Here is a 23,619-nt window from a genome sequence, read left to right on the forward strand (position 1 = left end):
ATGCCCTGGAGCCTACTCCTTTTGGTTCTCTTACCCTTTAGCCCTCTATAAATCTAATTTATAAATCTGCAATCTGTCTCCTTTTGCTCCTGTTGTCCCTGGCACTGCTTCAGGGACAACTAGTGAGGTAACTAGTGAGGTCACTAGTGACTCTTAAGTTGCCAAATTTAGTGGCCCCATCATGATCTTCACTCTCTTTTACCAGTGGGAGGAAGGTGATCACCAATCACCCTCTCTGAATCTGCCTTTCTTCAGCCACTTGTTACCCATGAAACAAACTCACAGGCCTGCCAGCTGAGGCCTGGTGGGGGTGGGACAACAGGGGGGGGGGGGTGTTGATCTCGGTGCCTCCCTGGAGCTCCCACCAGGCTTTTGTGTCTACCACTCCCAGCACTGATCACCCTTCAAATCACTAACATATTGGATCTCTCCCATCCCTAGAGTGCCAGCTCCCCTCCACACTGGGAGGCTGGTCCAGTGACTTCTCTGTCCCTGGAGTAGAGACAAAAAAGAGGGAGGATTCAGATCCAGAAGCTGGTCACTTGCTGTATGACCTTGGCTAAAAGGTTTCTCCTCTCTAAGTCTCCTCTTTGCTGATTTATAAGGATAAAATGTGACTGGATGGGGGCTTTGAAGGTGAGAAACCCCTCCCTCCTCCTGGAAGGCTGGCTCTCCCTACCTCCCACACCCATCTTCCTGTTCTGTGCTTCTCCACAACTCTCAGGGAAGGTTTCAAGATTGGCATGTTAGCCTCAGCACTTTTTCAGGATCAGCAGGTGGAGCCTTCTCTGCCATGATCCTGCCCCTGCCAAGTTTGAACCAAGTACTTTCAAGAGTGCCCAGCATCATCGTTTCAGTGCTCAGAGCATCTCCCAGGCATCTGCCCCTGGTCCAGAGCCAGCCACTGGACCACATTAGCTCTGTTTCTGTCCATTGCTGTCACTGCACAGACTTTGCCAACCATGTTGCCCTAGACTCATTGCCAGACCGTCTTACTCATTTTCAACTATAAGATGGGATGATCATGACGGTGCCTACCTCATAGGGTCTGTCTGAAGACTTTTTTAAAAAATCTAAAAAGTGCTTAAAATGGGACAGCCCTGGTGGCGCAGCGGTTTAGCACTGCCTGCAGCCCAGGGTGTGATCCTGGAGACCTGAGATCCAGTCCCACGTTGGGCTCCCTGCATGGAGCCTGCTTCTCCCTCTGCCTGTGTCTCTGCCTCTCTCTCTCTCTCAGTCTCTCATGAATAAATAAATAAAATCTTAAAAAATAAAAAGTGCTTAAAGTGGCAACCGCACATAGTAGGTGCTATTGATGTGTTGGCCCTTTTTACTGTTTTACAGATGGGAAAACTGAGATTCAGGGAAGGCAATGACTTGCCTTGAGGTGTGCAGCTGGTGAATGACAAAGTCTGGATGGGAACCCAGGTCTGTCCCATGTCACGTCACACCACAGGCTCTCCCTGTTTCCCCTCCTAGCACCCTCATTTCCAGGGGTGTGGCCCTGCCTAGAGTTTGGTCGGAAGTAGTTGTCTTTCTTCTTTTTCTTTTCTTTCTTTTTCTTTCTTTCTTTCTTTCTTTCTTTCTTTCTTTCTTTCTTTCTTTCTTTCTTTCTTTCTTCTTTCTTTCTTTCTTCTTTTCTTTCTCTCTCTCTTCCTTTCTTCTTTCTTTCCTTTTTCTTTCGATTTTTTTAAAAAAGATTTTATTTATTCGTGATAGTCACACAGAGAGAGGCAGAGAGGCAGAGACACAGGCAGAGGGAGAAGCAGGCTCCATGCAGGGAGCCCGACGTGGGATTCGATCCCGGGTCTCCAGGATCGCGCCCCGGGGCCAAAGGCAGGCGCCAAACCGCTGCGCCACCCAGGGATCCCTTGCTTTCGATTTTATTTATTAGAGAGAGAGCACAAGCAGGGGGAACAGCAGAGGGAGAGGGAGAAGCAGGCTCCCCTCAGAGCAGGGAGCCCAATACAGAACTTGATCCTGGGATCAAGACCTGAGCTGGAGGCAGATGCTTAACTGACTGAGCCACCCAGGCACACCATCAGAAGTAATTCTTAAGGCTGTAGCTGTGGAGACTACAGTGGGAGTCAGGGCAGGGGTCTGGGCTTGGAGGGGAGGAAATGTGCCCAGTGCTGTGGATGTCCAAGGTTAGGTATCTCTGTTCCTGTCCTCGTTGCTTTTCCACTGCAGGCTCCAGGGGGGAGCGGGTAGTCCAGGCCGTGGTCAGATGCAGAGACTGCTTCAGGGATGCACACATCTCCTGAGTCAATCCAATGGTGTCAGCTCTGAGATTATTGGAACCACCGAGAAAGGCTCCTCTGGGGCTACTGAGCTGGCAAGATATGGGCCTGGGGCTGGTTGAGGGGCATCTTTGCCAATAACGGGAGGCCCACCTGAGAATACAGCCATCCAGCATGAGGAAAACAGAGCTGAGAGATGGAGAGAAAGTAAGCTCGGAGAGACAACCTTCCTGGTTAAATGAGACAAATTATGCTTGCTTTTGCTTAAACTAGTTTGAATGGCAGCTGGAAGAGTCCTTCCTAATCTGCCTAATCCCCAAGCAGTAGTCATTCTTGTCAGCAGCAGGACAGGGTGAAAGCTGAGCTGGCCTTTTAGTGCCTGCGCTGCCCCCCACAACCCCCCTGGCCACTCTGTGGTGACCTCCCCACACGATCTCCCAGGGTTGGGAGTTCTTCCCAGACTCCCAGCAAGCTTCTTGCCCCACTGTGGCCCCTGGAACCCTAGCCCCAACCCGCACCCCGTTAGGGGCCAGGGGGACCTATCCTCCACTCACAGGGTTGGGATTCCAAAATCCCCGCCTGGCCACTGGTCCCTGTGCGCCATGGGGCCCAGTCCTTTGGCCCTCAGCTTCCCTTCCCTGGCAGGGCTGCCTGGAGGGGGCCACGTGGGAGCTGGCACTGAGCAGGTGAGGAGGCAGCCCCGGGATCATCGGTTCTCTGTACTCTGTACTCCCGTGGAAGTCTCTCGCCCTGCACCGCCTCTCTCCCTGCCGACTTCAAATGAGCTCGAATAGCTCAGAACCGGCAAGAGCCCCTCCCCTGCCTGCTGCCTCTCCAGTTGCCCACTCATCCCTCCTCCCCCCCGCCGTGGGCTCTGCCACCCCGGTTGGAGACCATTCTCCAAGGGCGCTAATGGCCTCCCCTGCCTGGCACAAGGACATTTCCCAGTCCTCAGAGCCTCCACCCGCACAGCCTCACACCCCAGCTTGGGAACACCGTATTCCCTGCAGCTCTTTGGTGGTGGTGGTGGTGGGGGGGGCAGCTGGGAGGAGCACTGGGGAGTACCTCAGCCTTTGATCCCCAAGCCCTTCTGGCTGGGTCACTCTCTCTCTGAGCCTCAGTTCCCCTCATCTGAAACAGGCCTCTAATGACCTCTCTAAGTGGTTTTCTGATTAAATTATACATAAGCTATTGCTCTGTGGTTGAGCAGACAGAAGCAGCATTAAGAACAGGTGCCCCCTGCTTGTGTTTATTTCCATCCAGGCTAGCTTCTCTTTCCTGAAATTCAGTCTCCACCTCTCTGCTCACCTTCCCCTCCCTGTCCACCCTCTCCCCCAACTTCCCCTTCTTCAGCCACCTTTCCCAGCTTCCTCCTTCCACACATCTGGGCTGTCCACTGACTTGACTGTGGCTGCCAGTGGTCGGGATTCCTCCTAGCCCATCATAGCCAAGCCTCTTGAAAGAGTTGTCTACACTCTCCTCTCCTCTCATTCTACATCTCACCAGCCCTTCTGCTTGTCCCTCTCACCCTGGCCGCTGCCCTAGCTCTCTGCTACACTGATCTGGCAAACATTGCTTTGTTGGAAATGCGGTGGGGACTCCTTGGCCTTATCTGCCTGGATAACACTGTTGGCACTTCTGGAAACACTCCTGCCCTGAGCTCTGCAAGGGGCTGTCATTTGTTTCCTCTGTCCTCCCATTGCTGTGATGTTGCTGCTTCCTGGTCTCTCACTTCTTCCCTGGCTGTCCTCATGTGGAATTTGTTCCACGTTCATTTTTTTTTTTTTTTAACAGGTGAAGAAAGAATCAACCTTAATTGTCAGTGTCCAAAAACCAGATTTCACATAAAAGTCTGCATCTCTGGATGCTGTTGGTAAACTGTGAGATTTGCCACAGCTGGGCATTTCTGAATGGTGGTCCTTGCTTGGGGCCGAGAGTGGCTGCCCCCAGAAGGCTCCCCTCAGACTGCTCCCAGCAGCACTCACCCTCCTCCCCTGTGCTCTTGCTCACCTGTATCCATGGAAACCAAGCATGGACTGAGAGGGCTTCACAGTTCAAGAGAAGTGGGAGAGAGTACATTTCTTTGTGGAAGTGAAAGATTCTGTGCTTAATATGCTAGGGACGTCTCCATTGAAAGGAAACCGCATCTTACCTACTTACCTCTGCTGTGACCTGCTGGGGCCCTGCTCCTCAACTCTCTTCTCTGGGCATCAATTATAAGCATCTGTGGCCTCCCTGGTCCTGTCCCAAACTCATTCCTGAATTGAATCTGAGGTGAACATGGACTTGAATCTTCATCTGCTTCCTGTCTTTGTCACATAAATGTCCCACCCCACCCAGTCACATTCATCGGGCATCCACTCTGTGCCAGGTGCTGTTCTAGGCTCTGGCAAGATGTGATAAAAATAATACAGAGAGCTCTGCACTCATGCTCTGGGGGTCCTCAGAACACAAGAGAGGCTGTCTCTTCCCTTGAGAAGGACGTGCCCAAGGACCTATTAAGAATGCCAGCAACTAAAAAAAAATAATAAAAAAAAAATAAAAAAAAAAAAAAGAACGCCAGCAACTTCAGACATGGTAAATAAAGGTCCTCAGGCCACGCTGTCCTGGCCTGAGTTGGGGCCCTCTCCTCAGTCTCTCTCTTGTCCAGGCTTGAGGAGAGAGAGATGATAATTCTCCTATGATGGTGGGGGCATCAGGCGGCAGCAGGAAGCTCCAGAGAAGGATAGGGCCACCACCAGAGCCTCCAAGTTTTGAGACAGCAGGCAGAAGGGAGATTCCAAGGGGCACTTGCTGATGAAGGGTGCTCAGTGCCAGCCAGTCCAGGCCCATGTGGCCATCTGCAGGTCTGGCATCTAGCCTGGCTAGTGGCTCAGGAGCTCTGAAAACTTAGGTCTCCTAACCTGCCATCTCTACAGTAAGGGTAGATGCCTCACGGGGTGGCTGGGAGGATAGCATGAGATGATGTGAGCAATGGCTGGTATATTCCAGATGCAGAGCAGAGTTGCCTTCATGCCCCTCCTCACCCCTCATCCTTCAGGCCCCTGGGACTTGTCACCGGGTCCCATCTCTACCAAGTCACTTTCTGTTCCTCCCTTTCCGTGGCCCCTGCCCTTTCTCCGACTCCCTCTCCTTCTGTCCTCCTTGCTCACAGCTCTCAGAGCTCTTTTACAAAACAGATCTGAACTGGCTGCTTCACTGTTTCATACTCTTCTGTGCCCTGCCACTCCCACCCCACCCACAAGATACAGTCCAGCTCCTTCGCTGGTCACTTGTGGCCTCCCAGGACCTGGGGGCTGTGCTCTGCGGGGGGATGCTCTGCTGTGGCATTGGGCTGATGCCTCTGGGCCTTCACCCTGGCTGTCACTGTTTTTCACTTCCCATCTCTGCAGATGTACCTCCAAGCCAGTCCAAATCAGGCACCCCCACTTGTGTGGGTGCTGGAGCCCAGCAAAGGGGATCTCCCTTTACCTTCTCCCGCTGACCATGTGCTATCCAAGTCCCCATCACTAGGGTGACCAGGGTGGCCAGCCCTGGGAAAACCATCTTGACCTCCACCCTACTGTGTACCTCAAATCCCATCTCTCCTACGCACAGGTAGAGGCACATGCAGGACACAGCTGGATACAGCTTTATTGTGGCAGTGGATGTGAGCAGGGGTTGGTGTGGTCAGCACCAGTGTGTGGAGGGAGTGGGAGGAAATGGAGGGAGTGCGGGGAAATGAAGGGGATGGGGCAGGGCCCAGGGAACCCCAGGCTCAGGCCAGGAGTTGGGGTTGGGGTGACCTTTGCCAGCCCTATCCAGAAATCTGGGCCGATGACTCCAGAACTGGAGCTCCCTCTGGCTGGGCTGGATGAGGCAGCAGTGGACAGGAGGGACTCACACATGGGAGAAGGCATGGCTCTTGCAGAGGGGCTTGTCCTTCTTAGAGTAGAAAGTCTTTCCTTCCAGGTTGATCTGGCATATCTGAGGACAGCCAAGGTCAAGCCACGTGGGGTTGGGGGTGGCAGTAGAGCCCCTTTCCCAACTCTCATGAATTCCAGAGGCAGGGAGTGGGAGGGAGGCTGGTGAGGAACACAGGGCGAGGGGGTAGGACCCGAGTCCAAGGTTGGGGGCACTCACCGCACACACAAAGCAAGTGTCGTGCCAGCTGAAGCCCAGCGCCTCCAGGAAGCGGTCCCCAGCATCGATCTTGAAGTCACAGCCCCGGCATTTCGTGCCAAACATCTTCTCATAGTCTGAGGATGGAAGCAAAGAGGGGGGCCCCTAGGTTCTCGCCTGCCCCGCACCCTACCCCTTACCTGTGCCCCCCTCAACCATCCCCTACCTCGCTCGCAGTACGGTGCCCCTTCTTCCATGTAGAAGGCCCTGTTCCGAATGGGTGTCTTGCAGGCCGCACAGGTGAAACAATGCACGTGCCAGGTCATCTTTAGGGCATGCATGATCTCCTAGGAGGACGCTACAGTCACCAGGCAGCTTGGCCCCTCCTCTCCAGAGCTGGGGACACAGGAAGGCTGGCCGTGGGCCCTCTTCCTTCCCATGGTAAATGTTACATCTGCACAACCACCATTCCTACTCTATCTCTGGTGCTGAGGTCTCCCCATGGATGTCCACCATGTCTTTCAGATTTGCCATGTCCAAAGCTCAGCTCATAACCTCTACACCCCAAACCTGCCTCTCTCACAGCTGTTCCTATCTCAGTTGATGGCAACTCCATGCTTCCATTTGCTCAGCTGAGATGCCCCTCTTTATCTCATATGCCACAAGTCTGCCAGGAACTCCTGTTGGGTCCGCCTTCAAGATGCATCCAAATCCTGACCACTTCTCACTGCCTCCCTCATGTGGGAGGTAGGCCTCAGATCCCTGGCTTGAGTGACTGTACAAAACTGACCTCTGAGCTCCTCCTTCTGCCCCTTCAGACAGATATCAACCAGAACAAATCCACATTCCCCTCTGCTTGAATCCCTGCCTATCCTACATTTCCCTCTGGCCTATGTATCCTCTGCTCTCTCTATGTGGCCTCTTGCCCATGGCTGACGCACCCAGCATGCCACTCTTGGGGCTTCACACTGGCTGTCCCCCCCTGTCTGGGCTGTGTACCCCTGGTATGTCCCAAGTCCCACTGCTCACTGCCTTCAAGTTTCTGCTTCAATGTCCCCCTCTCCATGAGGCCTGTTCTGACACCACCAGTTAATACTTCCAATCTGTTCTTCCAATGCCACATTCCCAACACCTTTAACTCTGTTCTCAATGCTTAACAGCTCTTACTAACACAGCAGCAGGTGATTTACTTATTGTATCTATTGCTTATCGTCTTCCTCTTTTCCCTTCTTCCTACTCAAATGTAAGGTCCAGGAGGGAATGAGACATGACTGTTCTAGGAGCTGATATAGTGCAACAGTGCCTATCCCCAGGGGTGCTCATCAACAAATGTTCGGGAATTAACCTGCTCCACTGGACTGGGGAGGAAGCAGAGGCTGGGGTGGGGGAGGGCGTTCTGTATACTCCCTGGGCCTGGGCTGTCAATCCTGGGGACCTCTGAGCCAACCAGGGCCGGCAGTATTCAGATCTAGAACAGGCAGAGGGCAGTGTGGGGCTTCAGGGTGGGCCAGATCTGTGGGTCCCACCAGGCTCTGCTTCTTAGCTAGGTAACTTGGCCAATGACATCACCTCTCTTGACACTTGATTCCTTCCCTTGTGAACTGGGAACCTAATCCCAGCCTTGAAGGTTGTTGTAAGGATGGCCCTAGATTTGAGGCTGGGGGTCTCAGACTCCATGCCTGCTGAGGGCAGATAGTGGACTCAATGGGGCAAGGTGTAGTTGGGGAGCACCTGTTTCTGCCTGTAGGGATGGTGGTGACCAGTTCATAGAGCAATGCCTGGAAGGCTCAGGTTGAAATCTAGCTGTTGAAGTGAAATCTGATTCTCAAATACTGCCCATTAATTTAAAATGAAACTGTATACCAAGCAAGACACGTGGGCAACATGTAGCTCTCAGATGGCCCATCTGTGCCCTCTGCATCTATGTCATATCTCACATACACCTCACAATCACCCTGGCCAGGAAGTTACTGACATCATTTTAGTGAGGCCCAGGGAAAGTGAACTGCACCAGGTCACATAGTCAACAGATGGCAGAAATGGTTTCTATGCTCAAGTCCAGCTACTCTAAAGCTGGCTCTTCCTATTGCCTGATGTTGCCTCTTTTCAAGAAGTAGACAAAAGCTCCAGGGACAGGAACCTGGCTGCAAGCTGGTAGGACAGGGGACTTGGGCAAAAACTTGGGCTGTCCAGAGGTGGGTCCAGTGTATGTGTGAGCAGAGAGGCAGCTTTCTGCTGGTATTCAGAAGAACTTGGAAGCCAGTTATCAATATTTATTTGATGCCCTTATTTCCTAAATCTGCCTCTCCTATCTCCACAGCCCTGACCCAGGCCCCAGCCGCCTGTTCCCCTTCTCTCCCCCCTTGCCCAGAGGAAGCTTGCTGCAGCATAGCTGACCTCATCAGCCTCAGCTCCAAACTCCCAACACAGCCCCCACTCACCTCTTCTGCCTCATCTCACACCCTTCTCAGGTGTTACCTTGTGACACAAGCTATTCCTTCTGCTTGGAGTACTCTCTCCTGATCCTTCTCTTAAGCTAATTCCTACTAATTTTTAAAGTTCAGCTTAGAGAGCACTTTCATCCATTCCTTCAAACATTCACTGATTGCCTCCTATATGTGAAGCACAATATAAAGCAAAATAGCCCTGGCCCCAGCACATGGAGTTCACACCTGGGGAAAGATGGGACAAAAGACTGGGGCTTAGTGAGCAAACTGTGGGGGACTTGGCCTGGTGAAAGAGTAGATATCAGAGAAGGTGGATATCATTTCCTGAGGAAATGATAGGAGACCCACATGAGAAGGAACAAGGTATAGAGGGTGCTAAAACAGTATTCCTAGAGAGGACAGACTGTGCAAGGGCCCTGTGGGAAGAGAAATAGCACAGTGGCAAAATGAAGTGGCCCACATGGCTGGAGCACTGGAGAGGGGCTAGTGGTGAGAGGTGAGCCTTAAGAACATGGGTTTCTAATGGTCCCCAAACCAGGGTAGGTCACCTTTAATGTGTCCCTCACGCTCTGCAGCTTCCTTCCAACTCCACTGAAACTATATGTTTGCTCCATGTTTCTCTCCCCATGTTCCATGCTGATTTCCCAGGGCAGGCACAGTTCTGAGCTCCGGGTGCTGACAGGGAACGGCACTCCTTGCAGGGCAGGTAAGGCTTCTCCCCCTTACCTTACCCCCAGGATGCGGTGAGGGCTTTCTAGAGTTTGTCAGGCTGTGAGTCCCTGCAAGAGGGGAAGCTAGGGGCCCCTGGGCCTCTGGGAACATTACCCTGGGCTGGGTAGGAGAGGTTTGCCATCCAAGGCTTACTCCAGGACCTGGGAACCAGCCAGGCCCTATATATAAGGCTTGGCCCCTCATCTGTGCCTGGGTGATAACACTGTCCACTCAGAGGTGCAGCAGGACAAGAGTGCAGTGTAACACAGGGCAGTCCTCGAACAGAATGGCCTTGATTTGTGGACATCCAGCTCAAGAAAGGTCCTGGGATCCAGCCCATTCTCTTAGAGCAGTCCAATAGGGTGTGGCCCAGGCTGGCAGGGAAATGACTGTGATCTGGGCCAAAATTCCCTCACCTGGAAGCTGGGAATAACCAAACTGACTTCCTATAGTAGGACTGTGAAGCTGGATACCCACACACCATAAGTGCCCCACAACACAAACTGTCATTACAATGACAAAGACTGTGATAATACCCATTCTCTCCTTCTTGTCCACTGATGGAATCTCCATTCTTTGCCGGGCACATGGCTGCCCCAAATAGCTGGTCTTTCCCAGCCTCTCTTGCAGCTCAGTATGGTCATGTGACTGAGATCTGGCCAACGGGATGGAAGCATAGCATTGGGTGGCAGCATCTTCTCAAGATGGCTGCCATGGGCCCTCCATCCCTTCATCCCCCTCCGGCTTCCCGCTGGCTGAAACGTGGCAATTTTAGTTGAGGTTCAAGAGTCGTGTTGGACTATGAGTGTTAAGTAAGCCTGTGCTAAGAATAGCTGAGGAACAAGATACAGAAAACCAGATCTGCCTGTAAGTCCCAGAATGCCCACCTCTGCACTTTCTCAGGTGGGAAATTAAGCAGCCAGTGTTTTGAGTTTTATACCGCTCGTGGTCAAGGTTCTCCTTACTGATATGAACATTACCACAGGGCTCCCTGGCCACATTTGGCAGCTCTGTATCTAGAAATAGGAGAAGCAGTAATGTCAGGAAGAGCCCAAGCTGGGAACAGTCCTGGGGCCACACCAGCTTAGCCCTCATCCTGTGCAGCCTTGGGCAGTTTCTGCCCCTCTCTGAGCTTCAGTTTCCATACATAGGCGACAGGAACCCCTTTAGCTTTTCGCCCTGCCTGTTCTGCCCCTGCTTCCTCTGGCTGTGCCTTGACCCCTGGCACCCTCTGAGTCCTCCCCGCCACTAGGAGCTCCTGGGGGCAGGGCCCAAACCTGTTACTTCATGAGGTGTCCTGGAGAATGGGGCACTACGTGGCACACCGTCCACACTTAATAAGAGAACGAATGGGGGAAGGTAGATGGCCCTTCCCTCTTTGCTCATGACATACTGACCCAAGTCCCAAGCCTGGTTCCCACCAGCATCTAGGTTGCCCTGCAGAAAACATGGCCAGGCTCTGCTGTGTGTTCAGCCTTAGTGGGAAGAACAGGAGTTTGATCAGAAATTTGTGTCTGGGGCAGCCCGGGTGATTCAGCGGTTTAGCGCCGCCTCCAGCCCAGGGTGTGATCCTGGAGGCCCGGGGATCGAGTCCTGCATTGGGCTTCCTGCATGGAGCCTATTTCTCCCTCTCCCTGTGTCTCTGCCTCTCTTTCTCTCTTCATAAATAAATAAATAAAATCTTAAAAAAAAAAAAAAAAAAGAAATTTGTGTCTGGATTTCTGGCTTCACCACTGCATAGTCCTAGGCCCTCCAGGAACGCTGAGGCCCTCAGGAACGCACAGGCCCTCCAAGATCTTTCAGATCTTCTGTCCTCTCGTGCACTGGAGATGGCAGATCCTGTGGGTTAGCCTTAAAGCCTGTCACAACTCCCTTCCTTTTTGCCTTCCTCTCTTACAGGAGACGAAGTCTAAGATACTGGGTTTGCCAACTTCCCCTTCAGTCCAGGTGCTCCTAGGATAACAATGCCAAACACTGGGATAAAGATGCAAGTTCCCAGTTTTTCTTCCAGAGTCAAAAACAAAACCTTGTTAAAATAATGCCATTTGGCTCTTCCCTCTCCTTTCTGTCTGCAACAAGAATATAAGGCCTGGGGCTGGCAACCAAGATAAAATAGGCTTGGGGACAAGGCTTTACAAGTCGCTAAGCATTTTGGAGCCAATAGCAGGAAAAGCCTAAGGACATCCTTGAGCTGGAATGCTTGTGACTGAAGTAAATAACCTGTTGTGTTGAGGTTTTATCCTTGTAGATGAATGTAAGCCCACTGACAGCCACCGTGATCAGGGTGGACCTACCCTCTTCAGGTAACGTTTTATTTCAGGGAACCAATCCTGCCTCTCTCTGTCTGTGGTTTGGGTGGGACCACCTGACCACTGCTTTGGTGGATGCCCCCCAGGCCTGGCTAGTCTTGGTCTAGAGATGGGCACGTGACACAAGCTATTCCAGTGAACACCAACACTGGGACCCTCACTGCGCCAGCTGGCATAGGGGTGCTTCTATTCTCTCTGTAGTGCTAGGCTGGGGAGATGTAACCCTGGAGCCACCATGGCACCATCTTTGCCACCTTCCAAGGAAAAGTGTGCAGGGAACGAAGCTAACACAGACAAAAGCAGAGGCAAGTGATGAGAAAATTCCTTATGGCTTCAAGACCTGCACAATGACCTGGGCTTGGAGGTAGTGCCCTGTGGGCTTTCTGACTGTTTGAACAAGCACATATACCTCCCACTTTTCAAAAGTCAGTATTATACCACTTTGCTTTTGTGACAGACCCACTAACTGAAAGAAATCTGAAAAGGAATTTTGCTTTTACCAAAAAAAGGTGAAAAGTGAAAAAGAGTGTTCAGCATTTATCTTGCAGTGAGCCACTACAGAGGTGGTACGTGCCCCTTACCGGAGCAGGTGCCCTGGAGCCACACTCTGTACCCCAGCACCGCGCCACCCCAGCACCAGGCCACCCCAGCATCGTGTCATCCCAGCACTAGGCCACCCTGCATCAGGCCACCCTGCACCAGAGCACCCCAGCACCACACCACCCCAGCATCAGGCCACCCAGCACCAGGCCACCACAGCTCCAAGCTGTGTCTGTGAGCATCTGTGCTTTCTCTCAATTTACTTTGTGCATCTGTGAGCAAGATGCGTCCTCAGGTACCAGAAGAATATATAAGAGATTATTTTTTGGGTCTGGGAACACTCAGATTTCCTTCCATATGAATTAACAGTACTTGCTTCTTCACTTTATGCTATTTCGGCTTGTGAAAGTTTCCACAGGAACACTCTACTTTCAGAGAGCCAGGGACACTTGGACACTCTTGTTTGCTGGAGCCCCTCTGAGTAGGGTTTTAGTCATTTGTGAAGAGGATCTTGGTTAACATAAAATGAGGCTAATATTGCATCCTGTTTATTAAGATGCTAAGGATCCAAAGGACTCATGAGGGGAGAGGCCCAAGGCCTGAGTTCCTCTGTAGTAATCTTTTGATGCTGACAGAGTCAGATTCACCCTCCCACCCACCCACCCACCAGCCCCACTCACGCCTGTGATCTTCTTCTTGCACTTGGCACAGCTGGGTGCATAGCGCACATCATAGCAGGGTGGGCAGAAGATGGCACCCTTCTCCTCAAAGAAACCGCCCTCTTCCAGGACCTTCCCACACTGGCTGCACACAAATTCCTCGGGGTGGTATGCATGGCCCAGCGCAACCAGGTATCGGCCCCTGAGGGGGAGGTGAGGGCAGTAAGAGGGAGTGTAGGCAAATGAGGGAGGGGGCCTAGCCAGAGCCCAAGTGGGTTTAGGGAACACCTATTTTGAAGTCTTGAAGGGAAATGCATTCTCCCCATTTTCCAAATAAAGGAGAAATAGGCTTGGGAGGTGACCCGAGTGTTGACACAAGATGTAGTTGCACTGCTTCGATGACAAGAAATGAGTGACAGAGGCAGTGTTGGAATAAGGAGGAGGATTACACTTGGTGGGGGCTGCTAACTTGGGCCTAATGAGACAAACCAGAGGAACTGGTGCCCTGGGGGCAGGAGGCCCAGAGTGCCTATTGGATCTGAACACCAGGGGGTAACTGAGCCCACCCCGGTGCCACCTTATCTCACCTGCCTGGTCCATCTGGCCTGGGGAGGGGCCGGCAGGTCCCACATAAATGAGGGTGTCTCAAGAAGGGGGTTCTTTGCAGAGCCTAAGAGTTGACAGGAGTCAAGAGCCATGCAGGACCATAGCTGAGAACTAGCAAGGTTCTTAGGAGCCAGCACACTTGACTCTGGGGGTACTGTATGACCCTGCTGGGTCCGAGGCAATAGTGCAGAGAGGGAGGGGCCTTTGGCCTGTCTGCTCTGAGAGCTGAGGGTTGGCAGAGAACAAGTGAACAGGAGGGAGAGCGGGGGGGGGGGGGGGGGGGGGGGGGGGGGGGGGGGGGGGGGGGGGGGGGGGGGCGGCGGCGGGGAACAGGCCCTTCCCTGCCCAGAGAGTGGCCATTCTAGGGGTGCAGCTTGGGTGTGTTGTTGGCACTTCCTCCATTTCAGCAGGGCAAATGCTGATAGAGGTTGACGTGGGGTGGGGTGGGATGGGGGAAACGATGCAGAATCTGAGGACCTAGGCCAGGTCTCTGCCCCCAAATGCAACTGGAAACTAAATCCTTATCCTCCCACAGTGACAGTTGAGATGAGTGGGGAGAGAGTCTGGGGTGCAGAGGTTGGAAAGATGCCAGGCCCAGGCCTCAGGATGGAAAAGGCCAGAGTAGCAAAGGAACAGGCCACCCACCGGATGACCTTGTGGCAGTGGTGGCACACGGGAGTCTTGCCATTGTTGCCACCGCCTGCTCCCGTGCCCCCTCCGGCGGCTGCCTGCACGATGGAGGTGCGGTTCTGCAGAGGTGTGGGTGTGGCTGGCTGGCTGTGCCGGGTCAGCACCGTGCTGGTCTTGTCCGGAGCGTAGCGCTCAGCAAATCCAGGATCCACGGCCCAGGGTGGGCGGCTGGTGGGGCTGAGGGTGGTAGGGCCTGCCGAGGCCAAGGAAAGTGGTTCCAAGGAGGTGCCCAGGGACCCCAAAGGCCGAGGGTTCGAGCCAGGGTCAGCTTGGAGGGGCCTCCCCCACCTGCATGCCCCTGGAGGCTACCCACCCTTCCCCAGGCCCAAGCCCACTCTCTCTCACCAGGCCAGGGTTCCTGGGGTGTAGATGAGGCTGGGGCTGGGGCTTCTGTCCTGGGCACCTGGCTGCAAGATCTGCCGTTCAAGGCCCTGTATGGTTGAAGCTCCTGGCATGGCCCCACCCCCCAACCTTGGGCCTGCTGGCCCCATGGGAAATGCTTGGGTGCATGAGAGCTGCTGGGCTGGACTCCAGGTCCCAGAGTAGGTAGGGGTAGGGCAGTGTCTCCTAGCCAGGTTCCAGCCGGCAGGTCTATTGTACAGAGCTGGGAGGTGGAGGGAGTGTGCTCCCTTCTGGGGCAGCTCTTGGGGCTTCCTCATCCCAGAGCTCTAGCTCTGATGGCAGGGTCCCCTTTGCCAGGTACCACCCCTCATTGAGACCCAGACTGGCATGGCCCACACCGGGTCTGAACCATGTAACACCCCCAGAGCCAAAACAAATCAAGCCCACAAAGATAGAAGGCAGAGGCAGAGGAAGCGAGGCTGAGAATGTTTATTTCCATGCTTCAGCCAGCACAGACCTGGCAGACAGTAATACTGTAGGGCAAGGAGGGGAGGCAGTGTCAGACAGAGCCAGGTCCTCTGCCAGGCCAGCAAGAGGCTCAGTCCAGGGGCAGGAAAAGAGTGGGTGAGGTAGGCAGAAGCTGCAGTGGCCAGGGGAGGGGGTGCCCCGGTGGGAGGAACAGAAAGAGAGAGGCAGAGAGGGTAGCCGGCCAGTGAGGGCCGGGCTATGACTGCACGTTGAGCACGTGGGCAGAGCGCTGGTGGTGCCAGTCCCGGAGGCGGGTGTAGCGTGGGCTCTGCAGCTCCAGGACATACTTTTCCCTGGGGGGCAGAGAAAGAAGGAGGAAGAAGTAGAAGGAGAGATTGAAGGGAGGAAGGGAGGGATGAAGGAAGGAAGGAAAGGAGGAAAATAGAGAGCCCTGGAGGCGGACCCTCAGGTGCAGACAGAGGGCAGTGGCTGGAATGGGAGAGGCAGGAGGTGAGAAAGAAGGGCTATTGTCCATCCTTTTACCTTGATTTCTTCAGGTGTTCCTCATCCGGGTCTTGCACTGAGAGAGCAGAGGCAGGCATTGACCGAGAGAAGACAGAGGGCCACCCCAGCCCTGAGCCCTGGCAGAAGGTCACAGGGCACCAGAGCAGGCTCCAGCTGAGCCTAGGCCCAGGCCAGGGGCCAGCAGGAGAGTCTGCCCTGCCCTGGGCTGGCACTTACTGAACTCGGTGCCCGTGAGGTGGGCAAGGATGCGGAAGGAACGGGACTGGCTTGTCCCGGGCCGAGGCCGCCAGTCCTCTGTGTCCTCCATCAGCCGCTGCTTGCTGGCATCTGGGACCAGCGGCCGGAGCGGCTGTCTGTGGGGAGGGTGTGGCTCAGAACCTCACACAGGAGTGGGCAGTGGGGGCAGCCCCTCCCCAGATTGGTGCATGTGGGTTATGGTGCCGGGAGAGTGGGGGAGGGCAAGGCCAGGGACCTGCTGGGAGGGGGGTGGGGGGTGGGGTGGGGGGGTGAGGGAGCTAAATGAGAGGAAATGAGGGTGGCTAGGGTGGGGAGGGACCACCGCCCAGAATGTCAAAAAGAAGGAAGAGAAGGACAGGCAGAGGGGGCTCACTGACTTGTCAGGGGTCTGCACCTGTGAAGGAAATAGACAGATGGACAGATAAAGGGACAAAGGGACAGACACAGGAAGAAAAACGGTAAGGGGTCAGAGTAGCCAGGGGCAAGGCTGCACTGAGTGTCTGGGGCTCAGTTATGTGACACCACACCCCAAACCTAGGCCACCAGTTGGTGGGCGCTGCCTGGCTTGGAGCACCCAGGAAGGCTGCACCTGTGCAAGAGCCACACCCTCAGAGGGGTCCAGTGCCTGCAGCCCCACCCCGGCCACCAGGGGTTGCTGCCGCACGGTTCCAGCCAGGCTGGGGCACAATGCAGACTGAGCAGCAGTGGGCAGCGGGGGCGGGGCAGCGGGGGGGGCACGCGCACGCGGCATGGGCATGAGTGGGTAGGACCGACGTACCCATTCTGCTGCAGGGCGTTGTCAGCTGGCAGGGGTACCCCAAAGGGCCGGGCTGTCTTGTTGAGGGAGGCGCTGGGTGCAAAGGTGTACCGCGGGGGGTCTGCAGTGGGGGCCAGGGCCTGGGCGGAGACAGAGCCGGGCAGGGCGGGGGAGGGGGAACGTGGGGGCCGGCGGGGTGCCAGGGGGTGTGGGGGGGTGCGAAGGGAACTCTGGGCCCAAGGGGGATCCCCCCCACGCGTGGGAAGGACAGCGGTGCTCCAACCCCCACACATCTGGCTGGAGGCATGGGGGAGGGAGGACTCAGGTTTCAAGGGGCCCATTTGGGAGGGATGATCTCAGCCCACGCGGGCCAAAAGGCAGACTAACTGGGGCAAGATGAGTGAGGCTTGTAGCACAGGCCAGCGGAAGGCAGCAGACAGACAGGCAGACATGCGTGGTGCCCAGACCGTGCGGCAGAGCCCAGCCCAACCCCCAGTTTCCCAGACTCTCCCAGCTCTGGCCTCCACCCTCTACTTCCGGCCAGGTTTAGGGGTATCAAGGCTCCTTGCTCCGGGGGAGGCCTAGTCAGTCCAGCAGTCCAATCCCACCCTTCCCACCGCCCAGATGGACTGCTCAGATGTCCCTGGCCTACCTTCTGCAGTTTGCTCTGAGCTGGCTGGGCCCTGGAGGAGAAGGGGAAGAGGTAACAGTGGGCCAGGCCTCAGGGTGCCCCCACCCGCCAAGCAGGCTGGCGCCCTTGTACCTGCTGAGACCCAGGCTCAGGTGCTCCCCGCAGGCACGAATCTTGTTCTGGGCTTCAATGTGCGTCAGGCCCCCCGCGTTCTCGCCATCTATGCTCAGCACCCAGTCACCCACAGCCACACCGGCCTGTGCAGCTTTGCCTCCAGGAGTGAGCTGCAGACAGATGGAAGGTCACAGGGATCCCAAGCCTCTGCAGACCAAACTGAGGCCAACATCAGTCAACCCTGCTTAAACTGCTCCACTTCTAGAACCTGGAGGCCTCTTCATTCAACATTATCTCTGGGCAGCTGTTGAATACTCAAACAATCCTGGAGGGGTAGGGTTTACCTGAACTTCACAAATACCCCAATCTCCCCATTTGTTTAGTCATTTGTTCACCTCCCATGACCCTCCTCCCTACAGTGCAGAAAATGCTGTGACATCACCAAGCAGCCACCTTCAGGTTGGGCCCCAAGCTGCTCAGCTCCAACCACAGCCTCTGAGCCCCCTGCTGGCCTCCTGCCCAAGCTGTTTCACCCATCCTCTGGCTTGTGTAAATGGCGAGTTCCTCCATGATACTGCTAGGTGCTCTCACCTCATACTCCCAGCACCCTGTCCTGTGGCCATCTGCAGGGACCTGCCAGGACCCTCTGAGAGCCAGGAATAGACAGACCCCTGTCATCTCCAGGGACCCTGTGAAGCACTTGAAGAGGACCCATGGTGTCAGCTGGGGCTGTCAATGAGTGTCACCCCGAAGCCTTCAATTGCCACATCACCCTCTCCCCCAATCTTTGGGCTCTGCCTTGGGAATCCCTGCTTCCTGTGGCAAATGAGGGGTAATAGGGCTGGCAGTAATGGTCACCACCAGCAGGAAGTGAGATTGTCATCAAAGAACCAGGACTTGGCCTTGAAGTTAGAAGGGGCCACCAGCCCTTTGAAAATCCCAGTGGGGTATTTCCCAGACCCCTGATAGAACTAACCTTGACAACCCCACTGGGTGCTCTCAGCCCTCTAGTCCAGAGGCAGCAATCTAGAAAGGGGTGGTGCAGCTGTTCATGGGTCTAAGCCCACAGAGCTGCCTCGGCATCTGGCAAGGGGCCTGGCATTAAATAGACTTCTATGGGGAAGTGCTGGAAGGCAAATTCACATTTCGTAGGTTGGGGGGTAGGACTGCAAGGTACTGTCTGTCCATGACCTCAGGAGGCTCCTCAGGCTTACAGACTGAGCTGAGGCTGGGAGAGGGGAGATAGGAGGTTCTAGAGAGATCTCCAGAAGGCAGAGAAACCAGATGCAGAGACTGACAGCACTAGGGCAAGAAGGGAGAGCTGGCTCTATTTCATGCCTGGGAGGTTAGAAGGGCAAACCAGCTGGGTGCCTCCTTCTTTGCTAAATGATAAGAGCACCTTACATTTATTCAGCACCTAGTATTGTCACATACTGATACTGAATCTTCCAAAAACCAGTGAAATGGAGTCTGAGATTATATGCATTTTGCACACAAGAATAACAGAGAGGTTATGTAACTTGCCTCAAGCTGCTCAGTAAGACGCAAGGCTAGGTCTAATCCTAACCTCAAAGCTCCACTATACTAGGCTACCTCTGAGTAGCCGGCTGAGTGTTGGAACCCAAGTCAGAGGTCAGCCCACCTAGGACAACTCCCTAAACCTCTGGCTGGGTCTGGGACATAGATCTTTCTCGTTTTTAGTTCAATCCAACAACCCCTTATAACGAGCATAGAGAAGTGATACCCTTGAAAGGAAGTGACTTACTCAAGGTCATGCTGAGTCAATAGAAGGGAAACCTGGTCCAGCCACTCCCTACCCACACAAGCTGGCTCCTGGGAGGTGTGGGCTAAGCCTGAGGTAGAGGTCTTGGGGGGTGGGCAGGAGTAGCTGGCTCCCAGGGAGGGGTAGGGATTTGGGGATGACTTCCTTTCCTGAGTGAGGAGGACAGGATAGAGGAGTGGTCAGAGAGGTAGAGAGAGAAGCAAGAGAAAACCCTGGGTGTGGGGTGGGGGGCTGGAGAGAGAAGCAAGGCAGCCTGAGTAGTCAAGGAGGGGGAAAGCCAGAGTTGGACGCTGCATGGGGTAGGGGTGAGTCAGCCTGAGGGCTCTAATAAGCAGCCCAACCCCCAAGTCTCAGACATTACCTCATCTCCCAGGCCTGGGCCCACAGCCAGCCCTAGCCCCTCCCTCCTGGGGTCAGGGGAGAGGGAGGAGCTGACCAGCTCAGAAAAACCCACCCCACCCGCCCACCCACCCACCAGGGCCTAGGTCCAATTCCAGGGCTGGGCTCAGCTTGTGGCCCCACCCACAGCTAGGGCTGCTGACAAGGGTGCTCAGGACCAGAGTGCCCCCAACAGGCCACATCTTAAAGTCCATCCCTCAGGCTACTATGTTGCTCATACCCACCAATGAAGAAATTGAGTCTCAGAGTCCTACAGCCAGCCTTTCTCAGCTCCTCGGACTCTGCTCACCAGTTGGCCATCCCAGCATGGGGCTGCATTCTTGGGCTTATAAGGCAATCCCCTGACACAAGGAGGAGCCAGCCCCTAGCTCCGCCCCTACCAGGGCAGGCCCTCAGGAGCTGACATTAGAACCCTAGAGCCCCATCCCACACTCCTGCTTTGGGTCAGAGGCCACTGCATCCTGAATAGGACCAGTGATTGAAGATGGAGAAATCTCACAGAAGCTGGAAAGTGCTGCCCTCCCCACCAAACTGCAGACCATCCCAGTGCTTGAATTCAAATCCCTGTTTTGCCATGGAATCACTGAAAAGGTCCCTCTACCTCTCTGAGCCCCGAGTTCCCTCATCTGGGAAAACAAGATGACAATTCCTATTCCCTAGGCGGCAGTGAGACTGAAGTGAGATCCTGCAGTCAGGAGTGCCCTGGCTGGGGCTTGGCTCCAAGCATTGCTCCTTCAAGCAGCTTAGATACTTCCCAGAGACCTCAGGCTCACCTCCTGCAGAATCGGCATCTCCCTAGGGCCTCAGAGGTGGCCCCACGAGCTTTGTGGAATGGCATCGAGTATGGAGCAGTGGTGGGGAACTGTGGGTGCTCCTCTTCCCATACAAACCTAGTTGGGAATCTTGTGGCAGGTCCAGCACATCTCTGGACCTAGATATCTCCTGCTCTATTGTACCTGCCTCACTCCTGCTCAGACTCCTCCAATCCCCCACTAGAGACCTGAGCACCCAAAGACTCCGGGGGGAGCCCCTCCCCCAACATTGGCTCACCCTGGAGATGGAGAGGGGCACATTGAAGTCCTTGCCCCCCTGCAGCCGAAAGCCCCAAGGTGCAGGCCCCTCCAGCACCACCTTGAAGGAATCCATGGCGCCTGCCCCTAGGAGGAAATAAAAGGTAAGCCAACAGCATGATGGGTGTGCAGGCAGGCCCAGCTCTAGACACCAGCCTTGGACTGGTGCCAGGCAGGCACGAGCAGCCGCTGGACACAGCCAGGGCATCAGTAGGTGGGCACCTTGTCAGGTATCGCTGGGTTTCTGGCTGGCAGACCTCATTCTGGAAAAGTCGGGGCAACCCCTCTTCCCCGGGGACTGGTATGATGAGGGGTTCCCCTCATTCAGTCGAAGTTCTTTCCATTCAGAAATGGGCTGCAGGGCTAATTTGAACGGTCTCCCCTCAAAGCCAGTCTGAAGCCTCGGACAGACAGCGGGTGAGACAGCGCGGGAGTCGGCCGGCGGTCCTCTCCCCCGCCCCCGGGGCTTGACAGGCAGGCCGCGCTGAGGCCCGCTCGGACTATATAAGGCGTGTAAGCTGACACTGTGCGGAGCCGGCGGAGGGACCGCTCGGGGGCTCGGGACGCGGGGGGGAGGGGTGGAAGGGAGGCGGCTGGAGCGGGTCCTAGCCACTCCCGGGCGGGTAGAAGCTGATGAGGGCTCCTGTGCTCTGGGGGCGACCGGGCGGGGCCGCGGCCCCGGGGGAGATCGGTGAGGTCTAGGGCCCCAGAGCGTGGCCAGGGAGGGGATTCAACCAGGAGCCCTGTGGGGTGGCCCCTCCCACACAGGCCCAACACTATCCCGGCGTGACTCAGTTTCCCCCGTCCCTCCCCCGCCGCAGGCCCCATGCTTTGGCCGAGTCCCGGGCGCAGGGAGCAGCGCAGGCGCCAACCAGCCCGTGCCGCGGCGGGCTTCGCCACAGGAAGGCGGGGGCGGGGGCGGGGGCGGGGGCCGGGGCCCAGGCTCGCGGGAGGAAGCGCAGCGCGGCCTCGACTCCACTGCCCTTCGTGGTCCCTCGCAGGCTCCCGCCCTCGGCCTGGCCTAGCCCGAGACGCCCCGCGCGGTCGCCAGTACCTGCTCCGCCCCGCCGAGGCGCCGCTCGGTGGCCGGCCCCGAGGAGCCGCGCTGGGATCCGCCGCCGGGCTCTGACCCCGCCTCCGCGGCCGCCGCCCGCTTTGAGCCCGCGGAAGGGGGCGGAGCCAGAGGCCACGCCCCGTCGAAGTCCCGCCCGCGACCGGCCTCCTGCGGCGGCGAGGCCCCGCCCCACCCTCCTGCCCCGCCCAATCACCGAGTCCCGTTCTGCTTCGAGCTGGAAGGCCGGGGCCGGGACCCCTGGTGGGGCGGGGTCTGGGCTGCTGCTCGCCTAGTTTGGGAGTCAGCGAGCAGCTCGCCCAGCCGCTTGCGCCTCCTCTGGCAGAGCCGAAAGAAAGCGGCCTTGGAAATCAAACAGACCTGGACATCTTGAATCTTGGTTTCCTCCCCGGGAAAATGGGGCAATAATACTCGCCTTGCAGGTCCATCGTGAAGATAGGCATTGGTTGGCATAAGGTGCAAGCCATCCGCGGCTCCAGAATTTTTAAATCGGAGTGACTTATGGGTGTGGAGCGTCTCGAGGTGGGGTCCGTTGAGGTGGGACAGGGGAATCTGGAAGCTAGGTTTGTAGAACCCTCTACAGAAGGCAGAAAATAATGGCAGGGGCAGACAGAGTTGCAGGGAGCCCCTGGCTTGGCTCTGAGCCTGACCTTTGGGCCCTTCCACTTCCTGACTCCGGGCAGCCCTGCAACGACCCCACACTCTTGAAATGGTCTGTTGCCCGGTACTCTATTCCTGAGAAGGCAGCGCCTGCAGTGCGGATGTAACAGGACGACTTTAGCAGGGGGGTCAGAGTCCCCACTTTGTCCCTATGGTCATCCCGGGCAGCTAGCACAGGTGGCAGGGAAAACTGAGCAGAAACCGCAGGGTGTGGGTAAGTGAGTGGGCGTCGACCCCTCAGCTCCCTCTAGGGCATGGTTGCTGCTCTTCTCCCCACTCTGCCGTCATCACATTATCCTCTCCTCCTGCGTCATTCCTCCCACTACACAAACTTCTGGAAAAGTTATCTTTAAAGGGATGCCTGGGTGGCTCAGTCGTTGAGCCTCTGCCTTCCACCCAGGTCCTGATCCTGCCTGGAGTCCCCGACCGATTGAGTCCCACATCTGACTCCCCGCAGGGAGCCTGCTTCTCCCTCTGCCTCTCTCTGTGTGTCTCTCATGAATAAATAAAATCTTTTTTAAAAAGTTATCTTTAAGAAATCCTCTCTTGACTCCACCTCCCCTCCAAATATTGCTCTTTTATTCTACTCCTTTTGAGAGTAAAATTTCTCAAAGGAGTTGTCTATAGCCCTGTCTGCATTTGCTTTCCTCCTGCTCTTTCTTGAACTTGTTCCAGTCAGGCCATTGTTTCCACCAGTCCTCTGAATTAATTCCCTCTTCTCAGGGTCTCCAGTGACCTCAAGGGTACCAAGTCAGTGGGGATTTCTCAGCTGTCCTTTTACCCTGCCTGGGAGTAGCACTGGTTCAGGTGCCTTTCGCTTGCCCCTGGCTTCAGACCTCCTTGTGCCACTGGCTATTCCTTCTCCACCTCCTTTGGCAGCTCCGCATCTGCCTCCTAACATGACCATGAGATGTTCTGTTCCCTGACTACATTCATTCACTGGGATTCCATCTCGTCCTGTGACTATCAATAACACCTATATGCTAAGGACTCCCAAGTTACATGCCCAGTCTTGACCTCTCTCCCAAAATTCCAGGCTCTGATATCCGACATCCTATCCAACCTCTGTGTAGAGGTCTAGATATCTCGATTCATTATATCCTAATTTAAACCTGTGATTTTCCACCTCCCTAACTTCTTCCTCACCTTAGTAAATGGCATCACCATTCATCCATCCATCTGATCCAGCATCAACTATAACATTATCTTTCCCTTCTCTGTTCTACCCTAGATTCTGCAAATTCTACCTAGAGAATAT

General features: G+C 55.3%; 1 protein-coding gene across 9 annotated transcripts; it reads right to left on the reverse strand.

The window, feature by feature from the left end:
- Nucleotides 1-5,855: 5,855 nt before the first annotated feature.
- Nucleotides 5,856-21,812, reverse strand: PDLIM7 (PDZ and LIM domain 7). 9 transcript variants are annotated; one of them, XM_041749535.1, is made up of 14 exons: nt 21,684-21,812; nt 20,610-20,716; nt 17,396-17,547; nt 17,285-17,315; nt 16,654-16,772; nt 16,249-16,269; nt 15,855-15,991; nt 15,657-15,693; nt 14,649-14,710; nt 14,259-14,496; nt 13,029-13,209; nt 6,568-6,688; nt 6,363-6,478; nt 5,856-6,206 (listed from the first exon to the last, which is right to left on the reverse strand). In XM_041749535.1, exons 2-14 carry the CDS (start codon nt 20,703-20,705, stop codon nt 6,120-6,122), a joined length of 1,398 nt encoding a protein of 465 aa, XP_041605469.1. In that variant the 5' UTR covers nt 20,706-20,716; nt 21,684-21,812; the 3' UTR covers nt 5,856-6,119. The 9 variants fall into 9 exon arrangements, 8 of the variants coding, with proteins under 8 accessions (XP_041605469.1, XP_041605467.1, XP_041605468.1 ...); XM_041749533.1 differs by having other exon boundaries at nt 14,649-14,719; XM_041749534.1 differs by lacking the exon at nt 21,684-21,812 and adding an exon at nt 20,852-21,053 and having other exon boundaries at nt 14,649-14,719.
- Nucleotides 21,813-23,619: the final 1,807 nt, after the last annotated feature.

This window comes from Vulpes lagopus, chromosome 3 (assembly GCF_018345385.1).
Source record: "Vulpes lagopus strain Blue_001 chromosome 3, ASM1834538v1, whole genome shotgun sequence".
In the NCBI taxonomy this organism is placed as follows: Eukaryota; Metazoa; Chordata; class Mammalia; order Carnivora; family Canidae; genus Vulpes; species Vulpes lagopus.

Excerpts from the sequence above, each read along its gene's own strand:
- PDLIM7 (XM_041749533.1), bottom strand. The coding sequence starts at position 20,705 with ATGGATTCCTTCAAGGTGGTGCTGGAGGGGCCTGCACCTTGGGGCTTT. Across the intron at positions 17,548-20,609 it reads TGCCCCTCTCCATCTCCAGG|CTCACTCCTGGAGGCAAAGC; the intron begins GTGAGCCAATGT and ends ATCTGTCTGCAG. Across the intron at positions 17,316-17,395 it reads CTGAGCCTGGGTCTCAGCAG|GGCCCAGCCAGCTCAGAGCA; the intron begins GTACAAGGGCGC and ends CTTCTCCTCCAG.